Source organism: Anolis carolinensis, unplaced genomic scaffold (genome assembly GCF_035594765.1).
Source record: "Anolis carolinensis isolate JA03-04 unplaced genomic scaffold, rAnoCar3.1.pri scaffold_14, whole genome shotgun sequence".
Taxonomy (NCBI): domain Eukaryota; kingdom Metazoa; phylum Chordata; class Lepidosauria; order Squamata; family Dactyloidae; genus Anolis; species Anolis carolinensis.
Genome location: NW_026943825.1, coordinates 16,461,411 through 16,473,695, shown reverse-complemented (window position 1 = coordinate 16,473,695; position 12,285 = coordinate 16,461,411). Strand labels below are relative to the sequence as shown.

Genomic DNA, 12,285 nt, shown 5'->3' with positions numbered 1-12,285 from the left:
ACAACAAGGAGGGAAGTGAAGCGCTTTAGCAAAAGTGAACCGCTTTCTAACTGGTTTCAACTGTTTATTCGTAATAGTGTCCATGTTCAATTCTATTTTAATGGTCGTGTCAAGTATATATTGTATTGCTTTTATTATTAGTCGCGATAAAGCAGGATAGAAATACTAATACCGTATATACTCGAGTATAAGCCAAGTTTTTCAGCCCTTTTCAGTTCCATGTTTCCTGCTGCTTATGTTCCAAGCTTCCAGGCTTGTTCCTGAATCTCATGTTATGGATTTATTCCTGGTTTTGATGCTTTTTATTTATTTCGTGTCAAAATAAATAAAAAGCATCAAAACAAGGAATAAATTCCTGTACTTTAAATTCTATGGATTATTTCTGACATTTTGACTATGGTTTTAATTCATTTTGCTGAATTGCTTTGCATATCTCTCTCTCTCTCTCTCTCTCTCTCTCTATATATATATATATATATATACAGTAGAGTCTCACTTATCCAACGTAAACGGGCCGACAGAACGTTGGATAAGCGAATATGTTGGATAATAAGGAGATTAAGGAAAAGCCTATTAAACATTAAATTAGGTTATGATTTTACAAATTAAGCACCAGAACATCATGTTATACAACAAATTTGTCAAAAAAGTAGTTCAATACGCAGTAATGCTATGTAGTAATTACTGTATTTACGAATTTAGCACCGAAATATCACGATATATTGAAAACATTGACTACAAAAATGCGTTGGATAATCCAGAAAGTTGGATAAGCGAGTGTTGGATAAGTGAGACTCTACTGTATCTATATATATATATGTGTGTGTGTGTGTATATATACATATACATATACATATACATATACATATACATACATACATATATATATATATATATATATATATATATATATATATACACATCCTTCAATAAATTGCTTTGCAATTTCACCTTGGACTGGAGCTGCCCTGTGTTGATGGAAGGTAAATCTCCTATCTCACTGCTCATTAGACTGAGCACCTGGAATCTCCTCCTCTGAGCTCATCTCTGCTTCTGACCTTGCTTCCCTAGTGAACTGCCTTTCTGGAATGGGGCTTTCAGACAGAGACAGCTTAATTTCAAGGCTTCAAATCTCTTGCTAAGTCTCCTGCTGGTTTGGAGTGTGTGTGGTGTTATGTACGGAGGTGTTTCCCATCCTTGGAATGCAACAGAGACGTCCCAAGCAATCTTGCTGGCCACACGACCTCAGCTTGAAAATGGAGAAAAGCACCTCCATGGACCCAGAAAAGAGCACCACCCCCAGAAGCCAGAAATGGAAGAAGCCTTTGCCTTTGTTTGTGTGTCTCGTTGTATATGACTGTGAAGGCATTGAATGTTTGTCTGTCTCTGTTTATATACTATAATTCGCTGAGTCCCCTCGGGGAGAAGGGCGGAATATAAGTGTATTATTATTATTTTCCATGCAAAACGGAAGTATGGAAAGCTCTGCTTGTTCCTTTCGGGGCTTGAAGGTTTGTCTGTCTCTGTTTATATACTATAATCCGCTCTGGAGAAGGGCGGAATATAAATAAAGTGTATCATCATCATCATCATTATTATTTTCCATGCAACATAGAAGCATGTTCCTTTCGGGGCTCGAAGGAGAAGATGGGAGAAAAGCAAAGGCAGCCCAGGCGTCTTTCAGAGCAGTGTCTATATTACATACAGAGAACCGCCTCCAGAAGCCGGAAATGAAAGGAGAAGCCTTTGCCTTTGTTTGTGTGTCTCGTATATGACTGTGAAGGCACTGTCTTTCAGAGCAGTGTCTATATTACGTACAGAGAACCGCCTCCAGAAGCCGGAAATGAAAGGAGAAGCCTTTGCCTTTGTGTGTCTCGTATATGACTGTGAAGGCACTGTCTTTCAGAGCAGTGTCTATATTATGTACAGAGAACCGCCTCCAGAAGCCGGAAATGAAAGGAGAAGCCTTTGCCTTTGTGTGTCTCGTATATAACTGTGAAGGCACTGTCTTTCAGAGCAGTGTCTATATTACATACAGAGAACCGCTTCCAGAAGCCGGAAATGAAAGGAGAAGCCTTTGCCTTTGTTTGTGTGTCTCGTATATGACTGTGAAGGCACTGTCTTTCAGAGCAGTGTCTATATTACGTACAGAGAACCGCCTCCAGAAGCCAGAAATGAAAGGAGAAGCCTTTGCCTTTGTTTGTGTGTCTCGTATATGACTGTGAAGGCACTGTCTTTCAGAGCAGTGTCTATATTACATACAGAGAACCGCTTCCAGAAGCCGGAAATGAAAGGAGAAGCCTTTGCCTTTGTTTGTGTGTCTCGTATATGACTGTGAAGGCACTGTCTTTCAGAGCAGTGTCTATATTACATACAGAGAACCGCTTCCAGAAGCCGGAAATGAAAGGAGAAGCCTTTGCCTTTGTTTGTGTGTCTCGTATATGACTGTGAAGGCACTGTCTTTCAGAGCAGTGTCTATATTACATACAGAGAACCGCTTCCAGAAGCCGGAAATGAAAGGAGAAGCCTTTGCCTTTGTTTGTGTGTCTCGTATATGACTGTGAAGGCACTGAACGTTTGTCTGTGTCTGTTTATATACTATAATTCGCTCTGGAGAAGGGCGGAATATAAATAAAGTGTATCATCATCATCATCATCATTATTTTCCATGCAAAATAGAAGTATGTTCCTTTCAGGGCTCGAAGGAGAAGACGGGAGGAAAGCAAAGGCAGCCCAGGCGTCTTTCAGAGCAGTGTCTATATTACGTACGACTTCCCACCAATGGTTACACCAAAAAAACCGGTCAAAGCAACACAGTGGAGACACAGTGGTGACGGCGATGGCGGAGGCCCCTTCTCCGAGACTCTCTGCAGACAAGAAAACCCCGCAGCAGCATCAGCAGTGTCTGGCACCTCCTCGGACGTCACAAAGGGCCGCTTTGTTTCCGGAGAGAGAGGGAAAGAGCCGGGGGAGGCGCAGGACAGGGATCTGTGTCGGGCTTGGAAAGTGAGCAGCGAGGAAGACAAAGAGGGGAGAGAAAGACCCCCAAAACGATCCCCCCTCCCCAAAAGCCTTTGCACAAATACATTGTTTTCTGGAGAGTCTTGGAATCACTATTTTATCTGTGTGCAAGAGAGAAAGAAAAGAGAAGTTTAAAGGCAGAAGGCAGGGAAGAGAAACCCAAAGGAAGAGGATCCGCCAAGCAGAGGAGAAGGCATTCCATGGTTAGAAAGGAGGAGGAGGCAACTCCACGCAGCAAACGGGTTAAGAGTCAAGGCTCCCTTGGGAAGAACGTCAACACAACGAGCTGGGCTCCTATCACCACACAACCACACAACCCACACTGACCATCGAGGAAGGAAGCCCACCATCGATAGGCGGGAGGAGGCGCACACCAAGACACACCAAGCAGGAAGCCCCACAAAGCCAATGCCATTCTAGGCAGCGTGAACAAGAGACCTTGGAGGTGTCTATGGACAACGTCGGCTCTTCGGCTTAGAAATGGAGATGAGTACCAACCCCCAGAGTGTGAGTAGATCAATAGGTACTGCTCCGGCGGGAAGGTAATGGCGCTCCATGCAGTCATGCCAATGGCCACATGACCTTGGGGGTGTCTATGGACAACGCCGGCTCTTGGGCTTAGAAATGGAAATGAACACCAACCCCCAGAGTGTGAGTAGATCAATAGGTACCGCTCTGGCGGGAAGGTAATGGCGCTCCATGCAGTCATGCCAATGGCCACATGACCTTGGGGGTGTCTATGGACAACGCCGGCTCTTCGGCTTAGAAACGGAGATGAGCACCAACCCCCAGAGTGTGAGTAGATCAATAGGTACCGCTCAAACGGGAAGGTAATGGCGCTCCATGCAGTCATGCCAATGGCCACATGACCTTGGAGGTGTCTACGGATAAGGCCGGCTCTTTGGCTTAGAAATGGAGATGAGCACCAACCCCCGAAGTGTGAGTAGATCAATAGGTACTGCTCCGGCAGGAAGGTAAGGGCGCTCCAAGCAGTCATGCCAGTGGCCACATGACCTTGGAGGTGTCTATGAACAATGCCGGCTCGTCGGCTTAGAAATGGAGATGAGCACCAACCATCAGAGTTGGACACGACTGGACTTAACGTCAGGGGAAACCTTTACCTTTTTTTAAATTATTATTATTATTATTATTATTATTATTAAGTGGATTATGATATAGAAGTGAAGAGGGGGCTGGCAGACAGAGGCACAGAGCGCAACTTTAAGACCCAGAGGCCATTGGGAAGCCAGGCGTAGAGCGACTCGAAAGGGGAAGCGAGAGGAAAGGTGTGTCTACATGCTGGCGGGCGGAGCAGGAGGCAGTTGGGTGCGCAGTCAATGATCCTCACTGGCTCCCAACGCATCCTGACCAAAACCTAGGGTGTCCCGCCCCACCCGACTCCGCCACAGCACACAAGGCAGGCGCAAGCAGCGGCCGACACACAACCCGCCCCCGCCAGCGGTATTTACATGGAGGTCATGTCATTGAGCGCGTGGTCCAACTCCTCGCTAATGGCTTTGTACTTCAGTTTCTGGGCATAGAGTTCGTCTAAAACAAAGGCAGTGGGAGAAACCAGGATGGAGGGGCCTCCCAAAGCACTCACAACGATATGGGGTTTGGATGGGAACCAAGGGGGGAAAGGGCCAGGGAAGGTCTGCCATCTGACTCGGCCCCCCAGGGAAGCCTCGCCCAGCCCTGCCTCCCCGAATCAAAGCAGCCTTGTCCTTTACAAACTGTTTCATGGCTCTGAGATATTTGCATCGGACAATGATGTTCAACAAAATATGCCCTCTAGGCATCTTCTACATCCTCCATCACAATTCTATGGCATTCCTGAGCCAGGCGTCCTTCAGTTGCAATAGGGTTCTAAATTACAGTGCTCCCTCATTGTTTCTGTTGGATTTTTGGTTGTGTGTATATGAAATGTAAATCAAGTGTTTCTGCTGTTTTGCAAGCACAGTAGAGTCTCACTTATCTAAGCTAAACGGGCCAGCAGAAGCTTGGATAAGCAAATATCTTGGATAATAAGGAGGGATTAAGGAAAAGTCTATGAAACATCAAATTAGGTTATGATTTTACAAATTAAGCACCAAAACTTCATGTTATACAACAAACTAGCTGTGTCCGGCCACGCGTTGCTGTGGCTAGGACTTAATTTTTCTTTTCTTTTTGTTGTATGAACATAGAGGCGTGGATGAGAGGTTGTGCTGTCAATTTTCGAGGTTGTGGGGCATTTAGTTTAGTTGTTTTGTCCGGTGCCGTGATTCCATTACCCTTTTATATATATAGATTGGACAGAAAAAGTAGTTCAATACGCAGTAATGTTATGTTGTAATTACTGTATTTACGAATTTAGCACCAAAATATCACGATATATTGAAAACATTGACTACAAAAATGGCTTGGATAATCCAGAGGCTTGGATAATTGAGACTCTACTGTATGTGTTTCAGCAATGAAACAGTTAACAGCAGGCCAGTTTGACTGACAGCCTGCTGTGACCTATCAGGCATGATTTCCGGCCTTGGAGGTCGGAACTTCCTTCTGACTAAGGAATGTGTCTTCTTATCTTTGTTGTGCCGAGCCGAAGAATGCCGGCTTCTAGTGATGGACTTTGCTGCAATTGTAAATATCTCTGTAAATATTAAATAAGTGTTTGAACTTCAGACTGCAGATGTCTTTGAGTCTGACATTGGAGAGGAATTGGTGAGGGCAGAAGTTCACCAATTCATCAGGGTGCTGGTCCAGAGCATGATGATCGATCGGTGTTTGAAGAAACCCACCCACACGCACCCTGACCCCCTGTCTCTGCAATTTGACAGTTTGGGTTTTAATAAACACTAAAACAATCATTAGTGGGAGAGAGACGCTACTTGCAAACAACACAAATATAGCGTCCCTACTTCACGGATTTTCACTTTTCGCGTGTGGTCCTGGAACGTAACCCCTGTGATAAGTGAGGGAACACTGTATTCATGGCTCTGCATATCCACGCAAAGTCTGGGAATGTAAACCGTGTGGATATTATTAAGGTACGTGGTTAGGTTCCTGTGGGATCACTACCATATGTGTGTGTTAAGAGGAAAAGTCTCGCCCCGATTAATTGCAAACCACAGGCTGAGTAAGGTCAATCAGTTTGAGCCGCCCCCAAACTGAGGAGTGTTTGCTCTATAGTTGGGGCTTACTCAACGTTTGCTACTTGGTGTAAGCTACCGGCTTGCAGCCCATTTGATGCTGGCGAGTTTGCCTCCACGTCCAAGGAAGGAACATTGGAAGAGACCTATTTCTACTGGAGGGACTGCATGGACGATATGTGAGTGCAATACTCACAACTGAGACTGCATGACTGGTTTGTGTTGGGTTTTGCATTCTTCTATTTCTGAATCCACCAAGGGGCTAATCTTCCAGACAAACCACAACAGATACGGGAACCTGCTGTACTTGTGATCCTAGGCAACGATCCACCCCAATGACTATAGAACGGAGAAGAGCGGTGCAACCAAAGGCCTCCACGATGATCTGCCTTCCTGCGAGGCCAAGTACGGATGGCCCAACCAAAGGGAAGCCCAGGACACCGGCTCTGGTTTCATCCCTCTCGTTCACCTCAGACTAGAGCCCATTCCATTGCAGTATACGGTGCTGAACTGGTTCCCCACGGCCACCGCCAGCGGCCCAAGCCTACCTTCCAAGTCATCAATGGTCTTCTCCAGTTTGGCTACGGATCTCTCCGCAAACTCGGCACGGGTCTCGGCCTGCAACGGAGAGAGAAGGGGGTGAATTGGGGAAGGCCAGGCCTATCAATTGCATGTCGATGTATGTAAGCCTCATTGGTCAGTTTGCGGAAGCATGCCCATATCCTGTTAAAGGTATTTCAGCCCCTTTTAATGTGGTGTGATCCTGAACTCAAAAATACACATGAGTCAGTTTTGCCTTTAAGTAGAAAAGAAAATAGTTCATTCGCTTTAGTTCAACAATGTTCAACAAGCTATAAATCAGAGTAGCTGATCTCTTCTTTTGCGGAGGAGGAGCTGCCACCGCAGGGGCCAGATAAATGGCTTTGATGGGCCGCATGTGGCCCCCGGGCTGTAGTTTGGGGACCCCTGGATTTGAACCAAGAATTTGAAGCTAAAAGAAAGAGTCGTCATTGAATTTTTGGCAAAAGAAGGTTGTGCACAAAAAAATCCATCATCATTTGAAGAATGTTTATGATTTGACCCCTTCTGACTTTGAACTGTTTGGACCTCTGAAAGACAACCTACGTGGCTTCAGATTCAATGACCTGAATACTTTAAAATCATGGGTCACAAAGCAAAACCCTGAATTTTTCTAAAATGGTTTGGATGCCTTGGTTAATGATGGTACAAATGTGTGCACATTGATGGTGAGTATGTTGAAAGATAGTTTTGTGTAGAGGACAGTTGGGGCTGTAGCAACTTCTGCTGCTATATGTTCATTCGTAACGTTTTTATGACAAGGAGGCAAAACCTTTTGACCTACCCTCGTATATACAGTGTGAGCATCTACTGATATTATCTCCTAACTCTTTGACTGGAACACTAACCAAAGTGATGTCCTCCCTATGTGTTAGGTTCTCTTCTCCCAGTTGTGCTGTGGGTAAGTCTTCCACAGAAGGAAGCACCAAGACACACGCTGGTAGATTCCAACAGGTTTAATTGTACAGAATACCAGAATCTTCTCTGTAGCCCATTTATATAGGGGCTCTCACATACCAGAGGGTAATTGAGGTTTTATGGCTGGCATCTGTTCTTTGTCAGCGCTTGCTCTGTGTCCGGAGATGTCAAGGAGACCATGACACTATGTTTAGAAAGGTGTGGAGGCTGGAAAGTATGGGTGGCCTGTTCTGCAAAGAGGGTCAACCTTATTTGTGGCTCTGGAGGGAACAATCCTGCGCTTGGCATAGACTCAGAGGCATCTCAGACCTTCATTGGGCAGAGCGACCTGCTCCTCAAAGACGAAATGCAGGAGGAAACAACGCCTTTGTTGACCCAACTGGCCACTTACCTCCTTGAGTTTGTCGGTCAAGATCTTGATCTCCTCTTCGTATTTGTCCTCCTTTTGAGAGTACTGGAGGCAGAGAGAGGAAAGAGAGTCAGGGCCAAAATAAATGACAGCGCTCCAACAGATATCTTAATTCCTCAATCCTCATTCCGGCTCCTTGTTTCCCGGAATACTGGGAATACTGGGAATTTGAATACTGGAGGGTTTGATTTTGCCATTTGGGAGTTGTAGTTGCTGAAATTTATAGTCTGCCTACAACCATAGAGCATTCTGAACTCCACCAATGATGGAATTGAACCAAACTTGGCACACAGAACTCCTGTGACCAACAGGAAATACTGGAAGGGTTTGGTGGTTGAGTTTGGGAGTTGTAGTTCACCTACATCCAGCGAGCACTGTGGACTCAAACAATGATGGATCTGGACCATGAATATTCAATGTGCCCAAATGTGAACACTGGTGGAATTTGGGGAAAATAGACCTTAACATTTGGGAGTTGTAATTGCTGGGATTTATAGTTCACCTACAATCAAAGAGCATTCTGAACTCTACTAACTTGCCACAGAGAACTCCCATGACCAACAGAAAATACTGGAAGGGTTTTGGTGGGCATTTGACCTTGAGTTTGGGAGTTGTAGTTCACCTACATCCAGAGAGCACTGTGGACTCAAACAGAGATGGATCTGGACCAAACTTGGCACGGATACTCAATATGCCCACATGTGAACACTGGTGGGGTTTGGGGGAAATAGACTTTGACATTTGAGAGTTGTAGTTTCTGGGATGTATAGTTCACCTACAATCAAACCCCACCAACAAAAGATTGGGCAGACTGGGCTTTTGGGGGAAGGATTCGCCTTCTGTTTCCAAAAAGAAAGAGAAGGACAGACGGAGAGATCTTCAGCCTTCTCTGCCAAAGGGGTTCCCAAAACAATCAGAAATATATGTGTGTGTGTGTGTATATATACAATATAATTTACAATAATATATAATAATTATAACATATTGTATATACATATAATATTCATAATATTATATTGTAATACGATATAATACTAATAATACAATATAATAATATTGATTATATATTATGTTTTACATGTAATATTACTAATAATATTACAATATATTGATACAGTACAATATACTAATTTATTACCAGTATTGTACTATGCTAATAATATAATATTGTATGAAAATTTAATTTGTAAGCCGCTCTGAGTCCCCTTCGGGGTGACGGCTATGTATGTTCCTATTGTTATTTTAAAGCTAATTGTATTGTTTTAATCTACTACTGTAAACCGCTCCGAGCCAAATTGGGAGTAGCGGCATACAAGTCCAATAAATAAATAAATAAATAAATAAATAAATAAATAATATAAAATTGCAGCGAATAAATAAATAAATAATTTTCTGGTGGTCTCTGGTGACCCCTCTGACCCCCCCCTCGTGACCCCCCGGGGTCTCGACCCCCAGGTTGAGAAACGCTGAAACATACCAATATGCAAACATTAAAACAGAATTAAATGTAAACAGTATTACAAAATTCACAACGGCTCCCCAACACTTTCCCCATTGCCACTGGGACAAGATGGGAAAACATGGCTCCTCTTATTTTAGATTTTAGTTCCCGTCAGCCTCAGTCATGGTCTAGGCAACTAGAGTCCAATGGCTTCACAAGGTCTTTCAGCACCGGAATATGGGAAATGGTGGGTGGGATCCTGCCGCCTTCCTGGTCCCTGAAGCCCCGGGGGTGATGGTAGGTGTAGTCCAACAGCGTTTGGAAGGCGGCCGGGGTCCCGGGGAAAGAGGGATTGGGGTGGGAGCGGCACACTCTACCTTCTCAGCCTGAGCCTCAAGCGACTTGAGGTTGTTGGTGACATTCTTCAGCTCCTCTTCCAGCTCTGAGCATTTGCTGCAAGTGTTTGTTGGGGGAAGGGGAGGACCGGAGAGAAAGTGGTGAAAGAGAGAACGGATGGATGGGAGGGAAAGGACAGGAGGGAGAGAGAGAGAGAAAAGAGTGAATCCGTGGAACCAGAGACCAGCCATTGCTTGCCGTCGGCCGAAGCAGGATCGGGGCCGCGGGAAATTGCCGGACGCCTTGCAGGCCTTGCAGTTGGGAAGAATTACCTCTGGGGCCTTTAGGTTTTCCTTGAGAACTTCATACAAATACCAAAAAATATTGTGGGGAGCTATTTATTGATACTGGTTTTTTTTCCTGGAATTCCAAAGAAATACACATTGAAAGTTAAACAGGGGTGTCCTGTTTAATGGAGTTAAACAGCCATTATTCACAATGGCTATAGAGTATTTAGCAGATAGAATTAAAAACCATCGTAGAGTAACAGGATTTAAAATAGGAAAGGAGGAAGTGAAAATGAATCTGTTTGCAGACGATTCCTTGAAGGAATTAGAAGCAACTAGCTGTGCCCGGCCACGCATTGCTGTGGCTTATGGGAATCCTTTGTTGGCCAGGTGGAATAGCAGTGAATAGACTTGCAGTCTCAAAGCCTGGCCGTTTTCTGGAGTAGCTGGAGCTTTTTGTTGTATGAACATAGAGGCATGGATGAGGGGTTGTGCTGCCAAGTTTTGTGTTTCTGGGATGTGTAGTTTCGTTGTTTTGTCCTAGGCCGAAATTTCATTACCCTTTTATATATATAGATATTGGAAGCTTATTATAAAATCTCGGGTTTAAGGATAAATATGACAAAATTAGAGCTGTTGGGGTTTAACTTGAGGAAAGGAATTTTAGAAGAGATCCAGAGAAGGAAAGATCTACAGATTGTAAAAAACAAAATTAAATATTTGGGAATTTATTTAACTAATAAGCCAACAAGGATCTGGGATTATAACTATAAGAAGACATGGAGTAAGATACAAGTACATTAACTGGAAGGATAAGAACATAAGCATTTCAATGAGAATTAGGTCCATTAAAATGTGTATACTCCCCAAATTATTGTATTTGTTTCGAACTCTACTGCTGGAGATTTCACAACAAAAATTCAAAAAATGGGACGGAGAAATAAGGAAGTGGATACTTGGAGGAAAAAAAAATCAAGAATAAGTAATAAGGAACTGTATAATACTAATACTAATAATAACTTTATTCTTGTATAGATCAGATACTCTGTTTTTTTTTAAAATCTCTCCAGCATCTTTTCCATAGTTTGGAGAGCTTCCTTTTGTGGGACAATAAGTCCCAGAATCTTCCCTGAGATGGGGAAGAGTTGCAAACAATGATGACTGTAATATGAAGCAAAGGCTTCCAAGCTCCTTTGCACGGTTTAAAATCACAATCACAATTGCAAACAAGGGATGGTATATGGGATTTCAGCCTGTGTTTGTTTTTCGGTTCCATGTGCCAAGCGGAAGGGACTTGTGTGCAAAAGGACGGGGCACAGGAGGATCAGATAACAGGAAAAAACCATATCAGGGTGGTCCTAGCCAGGCTCAACCGGTCCTACGGAAATCAGCTGGATTTAGTCCAATGCATGTGCATCTAGCAGTCCAGTCCTAAGGAGGCAATGTTCTACACATAGAACATTATCTATATTGTTCCTTCACTCCCAACCGTCATGCCAGGATTGTGCATCTAAAGTTCTGAACCCCAAACAGAATTGTACAGTTGGACGGGACTCCAGAGGCAAAGACCTCCAAAGAGTCCAACAAAAGACAGACGGACACAAAGAAAATATTCTAAACCCTTCACTGATTTATCTGAGAAACAGGATCACTTGCCCATAGTATTCAAAATATTCCTCCTGTCACCTTAAAGGATTTTTTTAAAGGTGACTGACCATCCATCCACCTCTCTCTTACAGGTTTGCACTGGATGGCTCTTGGGAGTCTCTTCCAACTAGGATTCTATGATATGATCATTGATCATCTATCTATCTACCCATCTATCTGAGGTTGGATGGGATGGCCCTTGAGGTCCCTTCCAACTCTAGGATTCTATGATTTGATCATTAGTCATCTATCTATCTATCTATCTATCTATCCATCCACCCACCCACCCACCCACCTATCTAGGTTGGACTGGATGGCCCTTGGGGTCTCTTCCAACGCTAGGATTCTGTGATTGATCATCCATCTGTCTATCTAGGTTGGACGGGATGGCCCTTGAGGTCCCTTTCAACTCTAGGATTCTATGATTTGATCATTAGTCATATATCTATCTATCTATCTATCTATCTATCTATCTATCTATCTATCTATCCATCCATCCAGCCACCCAACTAT

At 43.8% G+C, this 12,285-nt stretch overlaps 1 protein-coding gene and 1 long non-coding RNA gene across 15 annotated transcripts in view; one reads left to right on the top strand and one right to left on the bottom strand.

Moving 5' to 3' along the window:
* The window catches only part of tpm3 (tropomyosin 3), a 74,743-nt gene that overhangs the window by 9,431 nt on the left and 53,027 nt on the right, over positions 1–12,285 (bottom strand). For 4 of the 14 annotated variants that reach the window (XR_010001254.1, XR_010001256.1, XM_062964989.1 and 1 more), the window contains 3 exons: positions 9,880–9,955; positions 8,044–8,106; positions 6,704–6,773 (listed from right to left, as the gene is read on the bottom strand). Coding sequence is in view for 10 of the 14 variants with exons in the window: in XM_062964989.1 (XP_062821059.1) it covers positions 6,704–6,773; positions 8,044–8,106; positions 9,880–9,955 (209 nt within the window). In the remaining 4 variants the exon portion in view is untranslated. Of the gene's footprint in view, positions 1–2,740; positions 3,123–4,486; positions 4,570–6,703; positions 6,774–8,043; positions 8,107–9,879; positions 9,956–12,285 lie in introns of those variants that run through there. The other 10 variants (XR_010001255.1, XR_010001257.1, XM_062964991.1 and 7 more) reach the window with 5 other exon arrangements.
* LOC134294317 (uncharacterized) lies at positions 1,424–5,687 on the top strand. The gene is made up of 2 exons (XR_010001262.1): positions 1,424–1,511; positions 2,706–5,687. It is a non-coding gene; the product is annotated as an uncharacterized LOC134294317 (long non-coding RNA).